At 39.3% G+C, this 21643-nt stretch overlaps 1 protein-coding gene across 1 annotated transcript in view; it reads left to right on the plus strand.

The window, feature by feature from the left end:
* MTHFD1L (methylenetetrahydrofolate dehydrogenase (NADP+ dependent) 1 like) overlaps window positions 1-21643 on the plus strand; it is a 158262-nt gene that overhangs the window by 31429 nt on the left and 105190 nt on the right. The window contains exons 12-18 of the mRNA XM_086745151.1: window positions 5294-5430; window positions 6736-6782; window positions 8200-8307; window positions 9211-9285; window positions 12376-12478; window positions 15883-15959; window positions 19173-19313. Coding sequence (XP_086601277.1) covers window positions 5294-5430; window positions 6736-6782; window positions 8200-8307; window positions 9211-9285; window positions 12376-12478; window positions 15883-15959; window positions 19173-19313 — 688 coding nt within the window. The remainder of the gene's footprint in view (window positions 1-5293; window positions 5431-6735; window positions 6783-8199; window positions 8308-9210; window positions 9286-12375; window positions 12479-15882; window positions 15960-19172; window positions 19314-21643) is intronic.

Here is a 21643-nt window from a genome sequence, read left to right on the forward strand (position 1 = left end):
TTTAAAGGAAAGGGTTCTTTTCTAGATTTGCATAAGGTCAAAACACAGCATTGCACAATGGAGCTAAAGTTAGCCACTGGCAGTTGTAATTTTATACTCATGTGAGCTGGTGACCTAAGTTGCAAGACTGTAGGCTCAGTAGTGTAGCCAGCAAAAACATCTCGATGTCCACAAAACAGCTTAAGTGGATTATTTTATTTATAAAAACTGATCAAAGTAGGCCAGGTACAAAAGGGAAGATATTTAAAATAAGCTTTCTATGGAAATTATTAGAATAGAAATCTCTTAATTTTGGGGGGGGAGGTGTTCAGATCGAGTTGGGAGAGGAGTGTTGTGGGTTTGGTTTTTTTATTTTTGCTTTTTCTTTTTAACTAACACTTAAAACTGAGGTTCTGGTAACTGTTGAAACTATTAAATAACTGTTTAACTCTAAAAGTTTATCCTGTAGTCTCCAGGCTGCTACTGAGCCTCTGAGACTGAAAGGTGTCCTGCCAGGCCATCTCATGTAAGATGAGAAGTTGGGGATCGGTAAGTGAACTGTCCAGAGCCACCTGGCTTGACTGAACAGTGTGATTTGCAGAGTCCTCGTGTTTTTTGAGCCTTTAGATATTCATCTGAGTAACTCTAGTTCCAGGAAAATTAAGGATCACAGGGCTTCTCAGAAGGGAGAGAGCAGATTAAGAACAAACCCATCTGAGGAACACATTGAAAGTGTAGGCTGTTAAAGCCAAGCAGATTTGATGGAGTTAAGGCCCTCTCTGCAAAGACATGTCTGTTTACTGCCACAAACCATTGTGTGCTTGCATGAGTACACTGGTGAAAATAAGCCTGCTGCAGTTCATTTTTTATCCCGCTTTGGTGGAGGCCGGTTCTACCAGAGCGCTGCATTCTCAGTAGGGATGTGGCTGGTGCGGAGTATCAATGTACTGGAAATTCAGCAGAGGCAAGATCTATTCCTTCCACTTTGATCAATGAGCAATGGTATATTACTCTCTTTGTTCTCTGGAAAAGGGTCTTTCTCATAGAAAACTCCCAATGCTTTCTGGTTCATTTTACGTAGTCATTTAGAATAGGTCAGCCGAGTTACCAGAGCTTTTTAGTAATGTGGCACTTGATTGCATGTCTTCTGGGACAAGTAGATATTATTCTTCATCCAGCTGCAAACGTGCCTTCTGGTTATGTATTTGTCAATTCCAATTTCCTTTCCTTTACTGAATAGTAGGCTGCATCTTCGATTTTACTTGTTTCATTAGAGTTGCGAAGAGTCCCTGTGCGGTTGTGCATGCCAGGTCAGCCTTCTGCCGTGCTTTCATAGAATCATAGAATCACGTGGTTGGATGTGACCTATAAGATCATCTAGTCCAACCGTCTTCCCACTACCATTGCTGCCACAGGTACTAAACCAAATCTTGTAGCTCCTCATCAAGCCGCCTCTTGAACTCTGCCAGGGACGGAGACTCCACCACCTCCCTGGGCAGGCCATTCCAGTGCCTGACCACTCTTTGGGAGAAAAAGTTTTTCCTCACATCCAATCTAAACCTCCTCTGGTACAACTTGTGGCCGTTTCCTCGGGTCCTGCTTGTTGCCTGGGAGAAGAGGCCAAACCCCTGCTCATCACAAGCTGCCTTCAGGAAGCTACAGAGTGCAATGAGATCTCCCCTGAGCCTCCTCTTCTCCAGACTAAACAATCTCAACTCTCTCAGCCGCTCCTCATAAGACTTGTGCTCCAGACCCCTCACCAGCTTTGTTGCCCTTCTCTGGACACGTTCCAGGGCTTCAATGTCTTTCTTGTAGTGAGGGACACAAAACTGAACACAATACTCGAGGTGCGGCCTCACCAGCGCCGAATACAGGGGGATGATTACCTCCCTGCTCCTGCTGGCCACGCTATTTCTAATGCAGGCCAGGATGCCGTTGGCCCTCTTGGCCACCTGGGCACACTGTCGGCTCATGTTCAGCTGAGCATCAACCAACACCCCCAGGTCCCTTTCCTCTTCACAGTCCTCCAGCTACTGTGAAGAGGAAAGGGACCTGGGGGTGTTGGTTGATGCTCAGCTTTGAGATGCACTTGAGTAAATAGCCTAGCGATGGGGTCTCTGAATTCTCTCAAATGTGAACTTTGTGTGCCTGATGTTCAAAAGTGGAGGTAAACACCAACAGGAAGCCCTGGAAATACAAATTGTTCTGTTAGCAACGTAGCTGTTGTGTGCACTGAGGTTTTGATGTTTGTGGAAAGTCCTTTACTGGTAAGTGAACAGTTATAAGTGTATTTTTCATACACTTTCATACATTAATTTGCTTTTGGGTGTTTTTTGGGTTTTGTTGTTGTTGTTTTTTAAATAGCTAGTAGCTTTAGGAGTTATTATCTTCTTAAGTCTTTGAATGAGTGCAGTAATGCCTGAAGATTACTCATATATTCTTTAAATCTGGCTTTAATGCACAGGAGTAAGAGGATCAAGTAAATGAGATTAGGGCAGTCTACAGAAGTGAACGAGACAGTAGGAGAACAAGGAGCAAGGATAAATGCTAATAATGATTTGAATGGATGTTGGGCAGCTAGTGTTAGAACAGTAGTCAAGGGAGTGAAACTGGTAGTGAAAGTGAGTTAACCTGGGTGTGGTTCTCTGAAAGAAGCATCTTTGTACAAAAAGTAAGGATCTTGAGACAAAATGGAGATGGCAGAAATAGTGGTGGGAAAACCGGAGGCTATCACTGTAGCAACAGTAAAACCAGGAGGACTCGCTGTCATGACAATGTAGAGGTTTAAAGGTACCCATTCTTCTAGGAGCTGCAAACATGAAAGTGAAAGAAATGAGGTAGTATTCTGTGCTGCTGCAAGTAGATCAGAAGGAAGTAAGGCATAGTATGGATAAAAAACTGACAGGGACCCAAATCACTTGTGAGAGTAGATAAAATGGCTTTTGAGAGTAGATAAAATGGATTCTTCTCAGGATATGCTCTAAATCTCCCATCTTTTGTTGGCTCTACATAGATATTTTGCTGAAAATCTGTGAATTCCCTTTTAAGTCAAGGGAGTGCAGTTCTAGGAAGGCGGGGTGACGAAATAGTCTGGATAGTAAGTTGTTGATGATGATTTAGAATGTGATGGTTGGCAAACATGATGCTATAAACGTGGGAAAAAATTACTAAAAACAAATCCTAAATTACGTAACCCATGTCTTACATGGTCATATCAGAGTAGTTCAAAGCTATCAGTAGACAAAATATTATTTTTGAAGAGTCACGGTTCAGGAACTCTCTTATAGATTTAGTAAACTCCATCGATTTCACTGGAACTTGTGTTAAAACATTACCTTTCTGAATAGAAAAAAAATCTTTCTTAGAACAGTATAGAAGATGTTAGTTTGACTTGCCTCCTATTGGCCACGTTTTTCTGGACATATCTAACAAAGGCTTCTTTTTTTTTAACAAAATCCCAGGATCCAATGATGATATAAAAGACAGATTTGTGACAAGTTAATGTTTTTCATATGTTTACATTATGTAGGACAAAGAAGGGCTTTTGTTGATCTGTGAACTAGCCGAAATAAGCTGAATCTTAAAGGCAAGGAGACAACACGGATGTCTCCTTGCATTTGACAGTTTTACTCATGTTTTTATGCCATTTGAATTGTGATCTGAGGATAGCGATATCTCAGAAAAATTACTAGCTGGGAAAGGAAGTGTTTCTAATGAGAGCTAGATGTTTTAGCTCAAGTTTTGAAGAATTCCTCTTTGACGAGGATGCATGTGCCTGCTTATTTCCTTGGGAATGAATGCTCTTAACGTCAGCTTCACTAAGGCACGTACTTCTCTGCAGGAAGTGAAGGCGGCAAAGGTACGAATGGTTACACTTTGCCAAAAAGTAGAACTTGTACGAGAGTGGTGTGAGTGGGAAAAGGACTTGAGCTTTCTTCTTTTACCACTCAGAAGGGGAGATGCTGTGCCTCAAATGAATCATTTGAATACATTTTGGAGGCGTGAAATGTGTTCATACTTTGAGGAAGGGAAAAAAAAAAAGAAAAAGGAAACGCAACACCCTCTCACTTTTAACATCGATCTTAAACGAATGTGCTGATGTTGAAAGTAGGGAAGACATCAGTTAAACTAAGGTCTCTCCCATTTTCCACTTGGAAAATCAGCTATCATTGTCCATTCATTAAAGGGACAAGAATAGAATCTTTGAGTGGAGGTTAAAGTCTCTGATTTGAGATTGCATATCTTTCTAAAATTCTGCCCTGTCTCAATGATGATCTAGATGTGGGAGTTGTAGCATGACGTTTTTGAGCATTTGTATGGAAGGTCAGACTGTGATTGTAATTGTCCCTCATCACCCTTAAATCTGGAAAAATATCATGAAACGTTAGTGTAAAATAAATCACCTTTAATTGAATATAGTGAGTTTTGTGTCTTGTTTTATTTAAAAAGCAGTTGATCTTATAGCAGCCTTCCAGTATTTAAAGGGGGCCTATAAGAAAACTGGGGAGGGACTTTTGAAAAGGGCATGTAATGATAGGATGAAGGGTAATGGCTTTAAACTGGAAGAGAGTAGGTTTAGATTAGACATAAGGAGGAAATTCTTTACTGTGAGGGTGGTGAGGCATTGGAACAGGTTGCCTAGAGAAGCTGTGGTTGCCCCATCCTTGGAATTGTTCAGTGCCAGGTTGAATGGGGCTTTGGACAACCTGGTCTGGTGGAAGGTGTCCCTGCCTGTAGCAGGGGGGCTGGAACTGGATGATCTTTAAGATCCCTTCCAACCCAAACCATTATATGATTCTATGATCTGTTGTTGAGGGCTGTGATGACATGAAAGCTGGAGAGGGATAGTTGAGCTCTACAAACAGAAGTGTTGGTTATTTAATTTAAAACATTCTATTATTTCTTTCGAAGTTGGAGCAGTGAGAAAAAAAAAACATCTCGTGCGTTAATACAGAAAAATATTAATGCATGCTCGAAGTATCTTCATGGATGGTTTGTTAATGACACTGGTGAGACTTTTGTGCTGTAATAAAAATGTCTAAATTCAATATATTCTTTTTAGAACTTTTGCCAAAATAATCTTCTCTTTTTCTGCTATCATAGTAAATTGCTTAAATAGAAGACACATGTATATTAGCATTCCAGCTTGAGCTAGGGACTAACATTGTGGCAGTATTTTGTGGAGATAAAGTAATGTTATTGAAATTTACTGTACAAATATTCTCCATTGAAATAAAAATCTGTAAGTTCTGATGCCCTTAGCCAGGCTGACATCAGCAAAGAATTTGATTAATCTTTTTTCTTGTTTTGCCAGAATAACCCCTACACCCCTAGGAGAGGGGAAAAGCACGGTCACAATTGGTCTCGTTCAGGCGCTCACTGCACACCTTAACATCAATTCCTTTGCGTGTCTGAGACAACCTTCCCAAGGACCTACTTTTGGAGTTAAAGGTACCTAATATTTGCAGACTGTATGACCTCTTTCATATTAAAAGGAAATACTGCTTTTTTTTTCTTTTTTTTTGAGGTTTTTTTTTCCCTTTTGTAATTCCTTAGTTACTTTACTGAGTCAGTGGATTGTCTGAATGGTAGCATATTGGATTTTTTGATAAGTATATAACAAATAGATAAAAGTTTCTTGCACATGTTTTCCTGTGGCAGGTTCATATCTATGTTCATGTACTTAATGTGTATTGATAATGCAGATAAAGCCCAAACATAATGAAAGGCAGGATGAGTTAACCAGGAGAAGTTTTGTGCAAGTGCACACTCTTCCAGCTACTCCTCTACCTGGAGACTCTGTAAAGATGTCTCTGAATGTTACTCCTTAATTCTTCCTGGAGAAGAAGTCCTAAATCCCCTCATTGATTTGAAATATCCAAGCTAAGGAAGTTGGTAGTCACGTGTATGGTTCAGCTGTGAACTGTTCACAGCCAAACTGAACTTTCAACCATGTTCATCATACATTTGGCTAGGTCTGAACCTCTCCTTTCTGTTCTTCTGAGTCGTCCCCTCTAATTGTGGGCTGCTGCCTTTTTGCCTAGAAACCCTTTAAAAGCCTGAGGGCAAGGTAAGAGCCAGCCAGAGTTCAAGCCTGTCTTCAATGCTGATAGAAAGTAATGCAATCTTTTTTTTTGCCATTTCTCAGCTGAGATTGGTGCCTAACTGGGCAAGCACTCCCCATCTGCTCTACTTTGCTTTGCTGAAGTTTAAGTTAACAAGTTTGATTTCAGCTGGAAGGCTCCTGGTGCTTGGTGCTTCTCAGCCAAGACTGGTGCATGTGAGTGCTTTAATCCCTCCACTCAACTTGTCTGTAGGCTACAGTGAACTTTTTTGCCTGTACCCTGAGAGGCAGTGGGGAAGGAGCGCTCAGGCAGGGGTGTGAAGGTTTCATTCAGAAGCAGTGCCTACTCGTGGCTGCTATGTCTTTCCACCCAACAGATGCATGTGCATGACTGTGTCCTAAATCTGGGCCGGAGCAGAGGGTAACCCTTATCTAGCCAAATTCTGGGCCAGCCATCATGTGTAGGCTTTCATTTCAGATCAAGAATTCCCTTTTTACTGCCTGCTGAAAAAAGCCAGCAAGGTTTAAAGACATCCTGTTTATTTGGGTGCATCATTGGTTCCCCTAATAGAAATCAAAATGCTGAGAAATGTGTCATCAACACTGTATGTTTCACCTTGTGTGTTCAAGGGTGGTTATTTTTTTTCCAAAACCAGTGCGAGTCTGATGTGGCCATATGCTTTCCTGTGCAGGTGGAGCAGCCGGTGGTGGATACGCTCAAGTGATTCCCATGGAGGAGGTGAGACCTCTGGGAGGGGTGGGCAAGCTGAGGTGGCCGATGCCACACTTAGTCGGTGGCAATGGTCTGTCTGGAGAACTGGGCACCTCCCTGGGAGTGGGCTGAGGCCTGCCTGGGACATGGGTCTGGCTTGGTGGGGCCTCTGGGTGGGGCCTGTAGGCCTTGGCAGGGCAGGGCTGTGGGAGCTGGAGACCAGCCCTGCTGTGGCATCACTGGGGCAGGGGCTGATGGTCCCAGAGGCTGACGTGGGGTCCTGGGCTGTAAGGGAGGCATGGAGGGTCTGGCAGGGACACTCTAGACTGGTGAGGTCCTCATGGCCCTGGCACTGTCAAAATGAAAGAATTATTTTGTTACCTCTAAATTAATCTGCAGCTCTCCTCTACCCACAAGTAAATGAATTTCTGTTGAAGATGACATCATCCCTCGCCCTCTTTGAGGGCTTCCAAAAATCACATGCCAGCTTTGGAAGGAACCAGCTGGGTGCCTGCTTTCAAAATATGCTCACTGTGAACATAGTGATAACGACACTCGGACTGAAGTGTCCACCCTTGCCTAGCACAATGTAAAGCTACACGATCCATGCATTTATGGACAGGCTGGGTCAAGGACAGAGAGGAAGCGTAGACCATGTGTAGAGCTCAACAAAACCACTCTATAGCCTGAACAGTTGAAGTACTACCTTTGCACAGCTGGTCCAGAGCCCTGAAGTAGTGCTTAGTTACCATTTTGATCCTGTGTTGCACTTGAGCGTGAGCACAGCCAGGGGCTGGTGTCTGTTGCTGTCTGTGCCCTGCCGCAGTCAGTGCTGCAGTGCAATTAAAACTGACCCTCTGCCTCCTTCTGTCAGAGATATATAAAAAATACAGCAACTACGTAACGCAAGTCCTTATCTAATCTGAACTGCTGATTACAGATTTTTCCACAAAACTTGGTTGGGCAAACTTTGTGTCAGCAAAGTTCATGCCTGTTCAGCCATGGGCTGTTCTCCCGTGGCTAGCAGAAAGCTGGCATACACCCCCAAAGCCAGCACACAGGGCCTGCTCCTGAGGATTCGACAGAAATCTGCACCTCTGGTCTGGGTCAAACAGTAAATACTGAGAGTAAACAGATTTAGTATTAATGATGGGGAACCATAGCCCTGGGCTTTTCATTCTTGGATCATTTAGCAAAGAATAAAGGTGGCTGTGGCTATGGCTAAACTAAGGGTAGTTTACTACGTACGCAGGTGAAAACAAGTCCTTTGTATAGCTCGGTGTATTTTCAGCCTGATAATATTTCATCTACAGTGACAGGTGACTAGTCTCTGCTGCAGCCTCAAGGAGATGGCAGCGATTGTTTTTGCTAATCTATCTGAGATTAATAAATTAAGTTAAATGGTTTCCCATAAAAAGATTTTGTTGTTGTTTTCATGTTCTAGTTCAATCTTCATTTGACTGGAGATATTCATGCTATAACTGCTGCGAATAATTTGCTGGCTGCTGCTATTGATGCCAGGATCTTGCATGAAAGCACTCAGTCTGATAAGGTGAGAATTCTTTTCTAATATCCACATGGCATTTTTTCATGTCAGTTTTTCAATAAACTACATTTCAAAGCAAAATAAGTTGATTATCCTTTTATATTTTCACCATGTGAACAGAAACTATTGTGAAGCCATTCTGTGTTCTGCTGGGAAATTATGCCTCTAGAGTATTTTTTTTATGGCAAATAGCTATGGTAACATAGTCTTTAAAATGAGGATCTTATGCTGAGAACCTTGTTAACTATTTCAGGCTGTTCTAAGTAGTCTAGTAAAAGATAATTTCTTTCTGTATAAATCTTATTCTTTTTAATAATTTGTATACTCCTTTTAAAGTTAAAAATTACACTTCTGATGTATAGTTGAGTATGATATACCTTAAGAGGTTGTGGGGGAAATAAACTGCATCCTCTTCCATCCACTAAATCTGTTATGACCTTAACACAAATGCTAACTTGAGTCTTTTAAGGGAGAAAATAAAGGAAGGAGCCTCCTTTTTTTTTGGCTACAGTGTTAAAACTGAGCAGGGTGGTCATATCCCCGTTACTTGGTATGACACAAATGTACATTTAGGCCAGTTTGCAAATGATAGTTAAGAGTTTGAATACTGGACCTTGGTTAAAGTTTTAAAGGGTTCCCAATTTAAAAAATAATACATCTCTTCTGGTGAAACATAGAAACACAGTCATTTTGATAATCAGATTTAGACTATTAAATCATAAGAATTGCTCAAAAACCTACCGCCTTTTCAGAAATGTTTTTTAAATTGCTAACCAGAAGTCCACTACTTATGTGGGAAATTCTTACTGAAATTAGTCTAAATAAAATAAAAGCATTAGCTTTTTATTTAAATAGCCCCTACTTGTAACTTTTAAAAATTTTATTAACTTCTCATGTATTTTTTTCTAGGCTTTGTATAATAGACTGGTTCCAGTAGTTAATGGTGTGAGAGGATTTTCTGCTATTCAGCTTGCCCGTCTGAGAGTAAGTTGTTAATATACTCTCTCCTGAATTATAGTATCTCTTCATAAAATGCACTCTCTTATGCAACTTGTTTAAAATTATTTGATGTATGGGACCAACTTTGTATAAACCTCCCTCATGAATTGATCAAGTCCAGATTTTTTTTTTCTAAAAGCATCCTCCTTCAAGTAACAGGATCTGGGTCTGATATTATTTTCATAGCGAACATTTTTGCTATTCTTTTCTCGTGAAATCAGCCAATAATGTTTTTAAAGTCTGTGTCTTTCCTGATGAAATATTAGAGTTTTTAAAATAGTTCTCCTATTATGGTGAAGTCATGTTTGAAAGCTCACATTCTTTGGTTTTGCAATATTTTCTGGTTTTGAAAGTTTATTATAGCATATACTTCTGGGGTTTTATTGATGTGGTTTGATAGTGTTCATCCTTTGAGGGGTAGAAGTACGTTTGTGTGCATAGTATCTTGCTTCCTGAATGCTTCCAGAAGAGCTTCCTGTACAATACATGTATGAATGATGTATCTGGATTTGAGGCTGCCACTCTGATAAATAACGAGAGAGCAACACAGTCCATTAATGTGGGGGAACCTGATTATGAATCCCTTGAATATGAACCTTAAGGACAGCTTCAATCTTCTGCTTCCACTTCCATGTTTGTTGGTGGCTTTTGAGTCCTGACCAGTGTTGTTTCAGAGTCATGGGATGGCAATGGATAGCTCCCAAGTGTGCGCTTGGAATTGGGGGTGGAAAGGACGATAGAGGTAATATCAGCTTCTGTTTTGAAAAACCAAAAAATAGCTTCTCATAACATTTTAAGTATGTGCTGCTCGGTTGAAAGACAGTAAACTGAAGTATAGATGATACCTGCTTGCCTCTGTGGCAGAGTAGATCTCACAGAATTTTCCATGAAAATGTTGGAGTATTTTTGTTTTGTCCTTATTTATACTGTGTGTAGGGTCACAGGTATGGGAGGATGGGGAGTGGCTTGGTTATTCACGACGTACCAACTCTCTCTGCAGCTGAAATGGATTTCCCTCTGCACATGAGCTGCAACTGAGTAAAAAAAGTTTGGCCTTAGAACATTCAAATACATCCATCACAATGTCCAATATAACTGAATTATTTTGCTGTGACTTATTTTTAGTATAATGTTTCCTTATACCTAAAAAAAAATCAAATGTAAAAAGATATCTTTATGGAAAGGGGTTACATTTTTTTCACAAGAGGATTCTTAGGATTGAAACTCCTCCCTTACATGTGTGGTTTGGACTTGTAATTACACAAGGTCCCACGCAAATTTTTTTTTTAAAACTCCTGTCTAACCTCAGGAGCTACCTTTCTCATTTCCCTGCTCCTCATCTTTCTTCTCTTGTCTTCAATAATTATTAGCTCAAGACCTCCTTACCTTACCTTCTCTCTTTAACTACTTTAATAGAATCATAGAATAGTTTGGGTTGGAAGGGACCTCTAAAGGCCATCTGGTCCAACCCCCTTGCAAGGAGCAGGGACATCTCCAACCAGATCAGGTTGCTCAGAGCCCCGTCCAACCTGGCCTTGAATGTTTCCAGGGATGGGGCATCCACTAGCTCTCTGGGAAACCTGTTCCAGTGTTCCACCACTCTCATTATAAAATTTTTTTTTCCTTATATCAAATCTGACTATCCCCATCTTTTCTTTGTCTCCTTCTCCACATCAGCTGTCTTATTCCCTCCTGTCTGCATCCAGATCAGTAAGCTTTTTTCTTGCTAATTAGAACCAGTATGGACATTGGTGAGACCCTGGGACGGACAGGCTGCTTTCTTTGCAGTCCCAGTGCCCAGCCCTACTTGCAGCAGCTGAAAATTATAAGAATTACTGAAAATTTTGCTGTCAACCTTCTGTGGAAAAATGCTCTTGGCAGAATGCTCTGCAAAAATGTATCTAGGCAAATGCTTGATATACCAGGCAGGGCGGATGAGCACTGAACTCTTACTGTCCCTCAGTAGAAATACTAGTAGGATATTGCTTCTTTGTTGACATGCCTATTTTCATAGAATTTGTAAGAAACTATCTCCTAACTACGTCAAACTGGATTAAAATTGGCCAACAGATTAGAAAATACGAATTCAAGACTGGCAGTTGAGGACGTAAGACTTTCTTCATTAAAACTGAGGTGAAAAATCTTAGGGTGCCAAGTGTCAAAACCTGCAGGCTGTTCTCAAAAGCTTTTTGTCCTTCTCAGTACAGTGGAAAATGCTCCAGTGCCTACAGCTGGATTTGAAAGCATCCCTCACAGTGTGAGAGAGACCAATCCTCAAATGGGAGCATAGTGAAAACAGTTTTCATACTTTCAAAAGGATGTCTCCAGCTTTCTAGAAATAACTGTTGGTTTAAATAGGGAAGTAACTGTGGTAGGTCTTTGAAACTGAGTATCTTTAGACTTTTAGATTTGCTTATTTTTAGTCCTAAAGTGTAAGCATGTTGGTTAATTCACAGAGGAATGCTTTCTAGTGCCAGAGAAAATTAAGATTATATTATTTCTAAGATAACAGTTCTTAAACACAATTTTCTGATACATCTTTATGTAGATTCACCTAAAAAAGGTTTGGTGTTGCTGAAATAGTGAATCTGTAAAAGCCAGGATGCATTGGCTCATTCATTTTAAGTGACTGAGTTTAGGGATGATGGGCTCTTAAAGCAGAAGTTTTTATTTCATTCAAAGATGTTTCACACAAAACAACATGAGTCTTTCGAAGACTTCCACAAGCTAGAGCAAAAAATTAATTATCTTTTTATTAGAAACTGATAGTGTTGAATTTTGTCTTTGGTTACATTAAGAGTTTCTTCTGTGTAAGGAAGATATTGTTAATTTAATGTCTTATGTGTGTTTCTTTTTTTTTGTAGCTGGAGAAATGAAACATTTGCTCCTGTTTTAGTCACAAGTAGTTTCCCATGTGTGCTTTTCTTTTTTTTTTTTTTTTTTTTAAATAGTTTTGGTCCTGACATGCTTCTTTCCAAACTGCTTATTGAAAGTGGGAGTGATAAGCCAGAGCAGCTATACCTTTTGAAGTAGAAACACCACTTCATTGAGTTTCTTTAACTTGTTTTTGCGTAGAGGCTGGGAATTAACAAGACGGATCCTGGGACTTTAACAGAAGAGGAGATCAGCAAATTTGTGCGCCTTGATATTGACCCATCTACCATAACATGGCAAAGAGGTATGTAGTCAAAAAGCCTTGTTTCAGAGTGGATGTATTATAACTTATTTCCTAATTTGTTTAGTTTTACTGGAATCAGAGCTGTTTCTGCTCTCTGACTGTAAGAACAACTGATTTGCAAGTGGAAAATGCGAGTGCATAACAAACGTGGGTGCAGTACGTTGTTCTAAACTTGGTCAAATATCTGCAGTAACTCGAGAGACTTTGCTAATATTCTGAAAGATAGATTGGTCTGATAGTTTGGGTACATCCCTTGTCTCACTCATATTAGATAATACATCTTAAAATATATGAAAGTGTCTTTCTGTGCATTTTATAAATCTTATCCATTCTTTTCTTAACTGTGTCTACTATGATTTTAGATTATTTGTACTTACTCGATTTTGCTCCCTCATCCTCCATGGCTTAGCAGTCTGGGTAGCTCAGAGACTAAATAGGCCTCAGGCGTTATGTGTTTTTCCTGTTTTTCAAGTGTCTTGAGTTGTTTGCTTTGTTAAGAAGAAGAGGTGAAAGATGTGGTATGATTTCAACTATGTAGACCAAACAAACCATTAGCCACTCTCACACCCTTAGACAACTCCCCTCTGCATTTTCCAGTTCTAGTGCTGGGTGAAATTTCAGTGTTTGCCTCAACTTCCGTATCTCTCTTTTTCTTTTTTTAGCAAGTCAACTCTGCATAAACTTTTGAGCTGAATTCCATTGGATTCTATTTTCTTCCTAAGTTCTCAAACACCAAAGTTATTAGTTCAAAATCATTGTTAAATGGAATGTATCGTAATGCTTAGAGAAATAAGGTGAATCTATTGAGAAGTGAGGAGTCTTGCTTTACTGTGTCCTTTGTATGCATGTCATCTCAGACTTGGGGTATTTTTCTCAAGATAACACTGAGGGATGTAGCAGAAGATGTTTTTTATTAGTCACAGTGTGTCTGGAAGAGAACTGTATTAGGATGGAGTAGTATAAATATTTAGTGTAGTATGACTCATCGTTTTTATCAGCACGGAATTGGGAGGAGGAAAAATTACTCAACAGCTGTTAAGCTCAATTGAGTTATTTAATTAATCTCAAAGAATATTAGTGAAACTTCTATTCCACACAGGTCTATATGATGTATGTATCTCAAACATTTCAAACAAAAAAAAAAAATTTGTTTTAGAAACGTTTCAGATAGATAACTTGGAAAATGTTTTATTTGGGACTGCTTCTACAATCCCTACGTCTGTGAAGCTTGTTACATACTATGGTATTTGTAGGGCAGAAGAGAAAGCTATCAGATTGTCTGAAAATTAATTTTATTCAGGACCTGTTTCCTTAGAAGTGTCACAAGCTTAAAGTTCATTGTCTTCTTATACTAACTGGAGCAGGTGTGACATTCTGAAAAGAAGGAAAGCTCTTCCCCCTACTTACCCTTGCCCTGGTATTCAGATCCTGTTTATATCTCTAGAGGATAAGGAAGTAGATACATTAAACCTAACACTTAGTTGAACCTAAACTTTCCTGAAACGTTTACTTTGGGTAAGGAGGAGGGAAAATTTGGAGAAGGAAAAACTGCTTTTGTGGCAAAAGCAATTATTTCTTATTTTACTACTTTTAAGTGCAACTACTTAAATCTTCCTGGAGAATGAATTCTGACCATGATGAGAAAGCCAGTGTATCCTAGTGACCAGGAAGAGTTGCGGGAGTAGTTACGATTTCATGGTAAGGGTGTTCAGGTTATGTGATTTTTCTAGGAAGGGCCAGGTAAAATGCTGTCCAGGCTGGTGGGAAGGCTAGTTCCTGCCCTCAGCAGTGGGTAGGCAGGAAAGACGTTTAGGTCTGCTTAAAGCTGCTCGTGAGGCTGAGCTGCTTAGGAGGAGAAGGGGTAAGTTTGTGCTTGAGAGATCAGGTTACCATATGGCTTCACGCTGGCATATGGTACCACAGCTTGGTATGAGGCTACTGCTTCCGGGCTCTGTTCTGCAATTCCTGCCAGTACTGTAGTATTCTAGAGTGTGAATGTATATAAATAGAAACCAAAATGAGTTAGCCACATCTGTGTTGCACCAACCCTTAAATGGAATTCCTGAAGAAATTAGGGGCCTAAATACCATGTAGTGGGAAGAAGGCACGTATGGTATTTGCAACAGCCCCATGACAAATGCCGAAAAAGGGGAAATGGCTTAAGCCTTGCTCTTCTCCCAGCTCACTCACAGCTCTGAATTGGGGTTGTGCAGGATTGGGATTCAAAGTCCCTCTTGTTCTTGGGTAATCATGCCATCCTTTTCTGTACAGACAAATTTGTTACTCTTCAAAAGCAGCAGGAAAAGTGGGAGGAGATGATTTCACTGACCTTCAGTACAGGCAACTTCTCCAGAGGTTCCTTGATTCTCTAATTATAAATGGACAGGGCTCAAATCTACATCTACCAGAAGACTGACTTATTGCCAGGCTACAGGCTGGACTGATGAAGAGTACCTTCCACCGTTTCTTTTAGCGCTGGTGCTAATTAAAAGGTTTGTAGGACGAAAGAGCCTGTAAGAAAGGTGGTGCCTGTTTTTGCATTCTGTAGGGATTGCCATTCCTGGGAAGAAGAGGTCTTGGAGTTCGATTTTGTTTTCTAATAAACAGAAACAGCCTCCTAACGTTTCTTCTTAAGAAACATCCTGATCAAACTCAGTAGATGAGAGAGCTCTTCGATTATTCTCAGTCCTTCGTTTTGGTTCATACAAAGGCATGTTTGAAGTTGAGTGTTGTCAGTGAAGAATTGGAGAACTTGGCTTGCAATAATTGTTAGTGAACTTAGCAATTCCGCAGGATGATTTGGACATGCCCTTGCAATACCAAAAGTGTTTCCAGGTTAGAAATACAACTGTCTGAAATTGAAGTTGTGTTCAATAGCAGATGGTTGATCTTGGCAGTTGAAAAAATACTTCCTTTGAATGCCGTGCAGCTGAATGTGGAGTTAGTTACTGTGATGTGCAAGAAAGTGACTTGTCTGGAAGAACCAATCTGACAACATAATCGTCCTTTAAAAGAGAAACAGACCAAGTTTAACCTACATCATGCAGCCTTGAAATCAATTTTTAACAAGTCATTGATGAAGCAAATGATTTGAAGTAGGTCTGAGATGCATTGTATCTACCCAGACAGACTTTTCTTATGCAGCTAAAATATTAATTTGTATGTTAGAATATTAAGAATCTGTTAGCTTCAAATACTATTCAGAGAAATTGTATTTAAGTTTCATTTCAACTTGTCATCTAATATTGTCAACTAGAAGGGAGAAACCAAGCCAGTGCTAATGCTAACAGACAGGAGCGTGCGCTGTTCAAGCAGCTGAATCTTACATATGTAACAACAGGTACGCCTGGAAAAACCCAGATCCCTGAGTCCTTGTTAACATGTTTGCTATTCCCTTATTTCAGTGGTGGATACAAACGACAGATTCCTGCGCAAAATAACAGTTGGGCAGGCAAATACAGAGAAAGGATTTGTCCGTCAGGTATGTAAAGGCAGTTAATATATCTCATTCTGGACAGACTTTGCTTTAGAGGTTGAGATGTTTCTGCAGTTCTTCCAGTGTACTGCTTTGAATTTCAGTGCTAACATCTGTTGCTGTTGCATAGTATTGTTGCAGTGAAACTGCATGTGTTAATAAGTAACTGAAGCTTCAGAAACAGAAACCAATGCATGTTGCACAATGTGTTGAAAGCACTTGAAAAAATTGCAAATGTAAGGGGTTCAACATGGTCTTCCTATGAGTATAAAAGGTGCCCTTATGCCCTCATAAGGTTAATTTGTGTGATTTTTCATACTTTTTAAAAGTCCCTCAAACTATTTATGTAATGTTTATGTAATTTAAAATACATTTAAATTGAATGTTAAAGAATTAGGGGGAGGGATGGGTCATATGGTCATTGGTGAGGACTGAAAATTGCTATTAACTTATTATTCAGAGTTTTCATTTCCCTGTCACACATCTCAGCTTTGGGATCTAAACTGTGAGAACTTTGAGCACGTGCTTAATTTTAATATGTGGGCTTGAAGGGATAGTTCAGAAAAATGAGCCTGTGTGTACTTTTCAGCAGTGTAAAAAGCTAACCTACATTACCGTGTGAGAGCTTCTGGAAGTTTATTAAAGAACTTACTGATAAATTGGAAGCCAGACTTTTCCAACACTATCTGACCTAGTGTTCCTGGTGTCATGTGGCTAAATCCTTTTCTGAAACAGTGCAGTGTGGAGCAGCAGTGCCAGGTGGAACAAACTCGTGTGATGATGTGGAGTTGCTCCTAATTTGATTAAGATACTGTGATCTAACATTCTGCATCATGAAATTCATAAGGTTCTGACTATTTTAAGATGAATAGCTATTGTGGTAGAGATAAGGCTTTCATTTTTTTTTTTTAAATCCTGTCTTTAATTTTTCTTTATCATTTCAGACCTCTTCTAGGCTTTGTGCCTCAGTAAAGAGATCAAAAAATGGTGCTAATGTTTTTGCTCTGTTCAGCAGGTAAAACAGTCAAATTGAAGAGGAGAACTTAAAAGAGAAATCATAGAATCATGGAATGATTTGGTTTGGAAGGGACATTAAAGATCATCCCATTCCAACCCCCCTGCCATGGGCAGGAATACCTTTCACTAGAAATGCTCTCTTGTTTTGGTTTTGAACACATGGGGTAGAGATTTTTCTGTCTATAACTTACAGAAAACTCAATGTTAGCTAATACTTATCTCTGATAATGGGCCAGGACTACAAAATATTATACTTGGTACAAGATCCTTCAACACTTGAGAAGTTTTTCTATGTTTAGATTTGTTTCAGTGACTCAATGTGATTATTAGCTTTGAGCCAGGTTCTGCCAGCCTCATTGTGCAGCATTTTACCACCGTAATTGTGCTGCTGAGTTAAATGTGAGTTGTTTTATTGGAGTACTAGTTGACATATGGCTGTTAAATGTTGCTAAAATGACCTTAATGCTTTCAATTTTGATATGTTGGACTAATGCATATCCATTCACATCTTAACATGGACTTAGCAACTCAAGAAGTAGAGCTAACAGTTAGGAAAACTCATTTCAGCACCTAGCCGGAGATCCAGAGAAAAACAGGACTTCATAGTGAACAGATGCATTTTATAAATATTTGGAGTGATGTTCTAGCACTCTTAAAATCAATGACACCTGTATAAAATGGCAGAGCACAGCAGGCACAAAAGTCTGCATTTTAATGAACAGGGTTGTTTTGGTTTCTAAAGAGTATTACATGACTGATGCCCTTGATCCTGCGATTGAATCCATGTGGGTGGATCCTTTCATCAATAGAGAGCTGACTTTACAGCTAAGCCTTCTGTCAGCACTTCATAGGTGTATAAAGGCTATTGGAGTTAAAATAGCACCTGCTACCACAGTCTTTTGTGCCTGTTTTTCCAATTAAATATTATGTCACTCTTTGAGCATCTACCTGGGATTGTTTTTCCTGTCCTTTTGGATTTATATAAAAACAATGACAATAAAAACTTTTTTTTTGTTTCCTGATAAACATTCTGATAAAGTTAGATAATATTCTAGTATATGTGTTGGGCATAGATTTTTCAGGCTTATTTTCTGTCTTACTTATGCTACATTGAGTTACTGGGGACATTCTTGACTTCAGCAAAGACAGTAGCATCCATATCATTGCAATGCTAACAGTGCTCATTGTGTACCCAACTATTCTGTTAGGTATAGAACTGCTTCCAGGGAATACAGAAAATCTGCTTTGTAACTTCAGCATTTCATTTGAATCCCTATGCTGAAAATATATATCCTAGCAGCAGGATGTGAATTACCACATTTTTTTAATAGACTTTAATTGCTGGAGATGGAGAAATTGCTAAAGAAGCAGTAGTTCTTGTTCACCAACAACATTGCATTGCTATCACATAATACATTCGTGACTTTGTCTTTCTTCTCTGTTTATGTTCTGACAGCATATGGCCTGGGCTTTACTAATAGTAAATTTGTGCAAATACTGCTAATGTATGCTGCAAGCTCTTAAAGAAGAGTAAGGACCACAGCTTAACATTGTGGTGAAATACTGCACAGTGTGGATGTGTTTCTAGAAGAGCAATAGAACTGATGGCACATATCATTCTTGATTTTTTTTTAACTTATGTATTTGTTCATTTTAAAAAAAAAAGGAAAAAAAAAGGAGGATGAAGATATATTTTATATTATCATAGGTCAAGCACAAGACCTAGCAGCATATATTCTAAATTTTGAATTTATGTAGAAAAAGAATGATCAAATGTAAAAAGAATGTTTTTGAAACCAGATTAAAAAAACTTTTGGAGAGCATTACAGAAGAAAACCCGCAACGCCGTGGTCATGCCAGTAAAGCTCAGAACACATCTGGTGACTTTCTTTTTTGCCACAGAAGAAAATTCTTGGTCCTTCAGGGAGCTTCTGCTAAGGATAATGTGAGCCAAGGGGCTATGCACTCTGCAAGACTGGTCCTCAAGTAAATGAAGTGTAACAGAGAACATTAATGAGGGAACATGAACAAAGTGTTTGAAGTTACTGTAGTCTGAGTGATCTCAAAAGCTGTGGGTTACAATTTAGAGCTTGTTTGAATTCCAGTGTGAAATCTGCCTTTCCGGAGTCTATTCCTGATTATTCCCTGTAAGTATCTGATCTGACTTTTGTTTGATTCATGATTCTCATTTCTGTTTTACAGGCTCAGTTTGATATTGCTGTTGCAAGTGAAATTATGGCCATCCTGGCACTTACCACCAGCCTGCAAGATATGAAGGAGAGACTGGGGAAAATGGTGGTGGCTAATGACAAGAAAGGAGAACCAGTAACAGCAGAGGATTTGGTATGTTCAGTGCTGTAGACCTGTGAATAACCTCTGATTAATTTGTTTTGCCCCTCGAAACGTTAGAAAGACATGTGCATGCCAAGGATTTTGCTTTGAACAGCACAGTCAGTTACCGAAGAAAGATCTTCTGGGCCAAAACTTGCTCACAATGAGAACAAGATGTAGAACTCATTTCTCCAACTCCCTGGTGACATCTGGTTCAGGAAGTCTCTGGTCTCCGTAACCTACTTGGATAGTTTTCTGCAATTGTTAAGGCAAAAAAAAATTGGTGCTGGAGAGAGTCAGAGTATAGACTCCTATTTGAGAGTGCTGGTAATGTTTGCTACTGTAATTGTGAAGTATGCTCAGATGTTACAACGATGGTTACCACGTGGAAGCTCATACCACTAAATCAGAACGGAAACAAGCTATTGTTAATTGACAGGTTGCTGGTAGTGCTTGGGGGACAGGGTTATCTCTTCCCATCATTAAGACTTTTTCTTCCTTACCTTTACTGGTCAGTTGCTGTTTCCTCCTTCCCTACTTCAGCTTATGGAAGAAGTCAATATGTTTTTCCTTTATATCAAATTCTAGCTCTTATAGCCAGGCTGTGAGTCAGTAAACAGTGGTTGGAAGCTCACACATGTTTCTGTATGGCAGATTCTGGTGCAGCCAGGAGCTACCAATTAACTCTTGCAATCCAACTGTATGCCAGGAGTAAGCTCACTGTGATTGACACTAGTTTACTGTAACGTTACATTACTTGAATTCTGAAGCCTAATTGCCGAATTAAGTTCATATACTGCAGATTGACAGCACACCTTAAATAGAATAAAAATGATAATGCTTTGCTTTTATGCTTTTTTTGTCTTCTAAACACAGCTTTACAGCAACTGTGATATGTCTTATAGCCATGCTTTCACGCCAGCCTGCTAGCAATGACTGCCTGTATCGACGTGTGTTTTTTCCTGTTTGTCCCTTTTATATGAACATCTGCATGACCTTACTCCATTTTTAGAATGAGCAAAGGAACCAGTATCCTGCCTTTTCAGCAAAGATAGCAAATCCACAAGCCAGGAATACCTTCGCAGCCTTAATGGCTTCCAGTTTAATAAGGAAATTAAAACAATACCTAGCTTGCCTGGATTTAAGTTTGAAATTAAGATCAGGGTACCTGAATTTCTAAGCAGTCATAATTAAAATTCAAAGCAAATCACCTACTCCCAATTATGCAGGAGATATGAAGAACTGCATTTAATATTCTAGCTGTTGAAGTTTTGATTTTCCTTTTCAATTGCATAACTTTGTCTTGACCAAACGGAGGGGGATGGGGAATGAGTTGCCTTATAATGCATGGGCAAAAACTTTAAACTAATTCAGTGTCAGAATTAAACTACGATTGAAATACATTATTTTAATCTTGATGCTACTTTTGTATGAAGGTCCTTTAATGTATTAATATTGCAAAATATTTAACCTGTCTTCAACCACTTAATGCTAATCAGCCTGATGAATGAAAGCAGTTGCTTTTCTCTAGTGTTTCATCTATAGTTGCTCTGTGGAAATAAAATGTTAGGGCTGAAATTATGAATACCACACAAAGAACTTTAAAGTTTTTCCACTATGTCCCTAAAATGAGAGTAATGCTCAGCAAAATGTCTGTTACTAATTTGGTTTTCTTTGGCCTTTTTTTTAAACAAACTTCCTATGCTTAGCGTCTCAATCATTTGATAGCATCACTTATGTGGAACATATGTTTCTAGTTCTTCTTTAAAGCAATGTTCTATGTTATACAATAGAAGAGCTGCTCAGAAAAAAAAAATCATCACAATGTCAAGGATATGTGCTATGACCATCTGCAGCTATGCTGCTGCATTCTTTTTCTTCTGCAGGTTCTCTTCTTCATACCATGAACAGGGAGGACTTGAGTGCATATCTTGACTGTGAAGGGCAGAAACTCCTACCTCCTTTGTTACACATGAGGATGAGAACTACGGGAAGAATAGGAAGATGATTTCATAGGAAGGTTAAGGCAGAAAAGTGCCGTTTTAGAGAGTTGAATTCTATTTTGGTGTTTTTCATAAAGTTTGTGTGATGCTGCATCCATGCAAACTAATTTTTACAGTACCTGAGAAGTTGTGCTGGCTTGATACCTGGGAGCTAAACAGATGAAATCTGTGGGAAGAGTGAAACACCATCAAGAACTTTGAAACAGAATAAATTATTTTATGTTGCCTCAAGTTGAGCATCCAAAATTGATGAATATTTCTGAGTTTGATCCTTGCATGTGCCATTTTTTCTTCTGAAAATAGGAATAATTGTTCATTTCTGCAGTCTTACTAGTACTG

The sequence above is a fragment of the Chlamydotis macqueenii genome, chromosome 3 (genome assembly GCF_036417535.1).
Source record: "Chlamydotis macqueenii isolate bChlMac1 chromosome 3, bChlMac1.mat, whole genome shotgun sequence".
In the NCBI taxonomy this organism is placed as follows: domain Eukaryota; kingdom Metazoa; phylum Chordata; class Aves; order Otidiformes; family Otididae; genus Chlamydotis; species Chlamydotis macqueenii.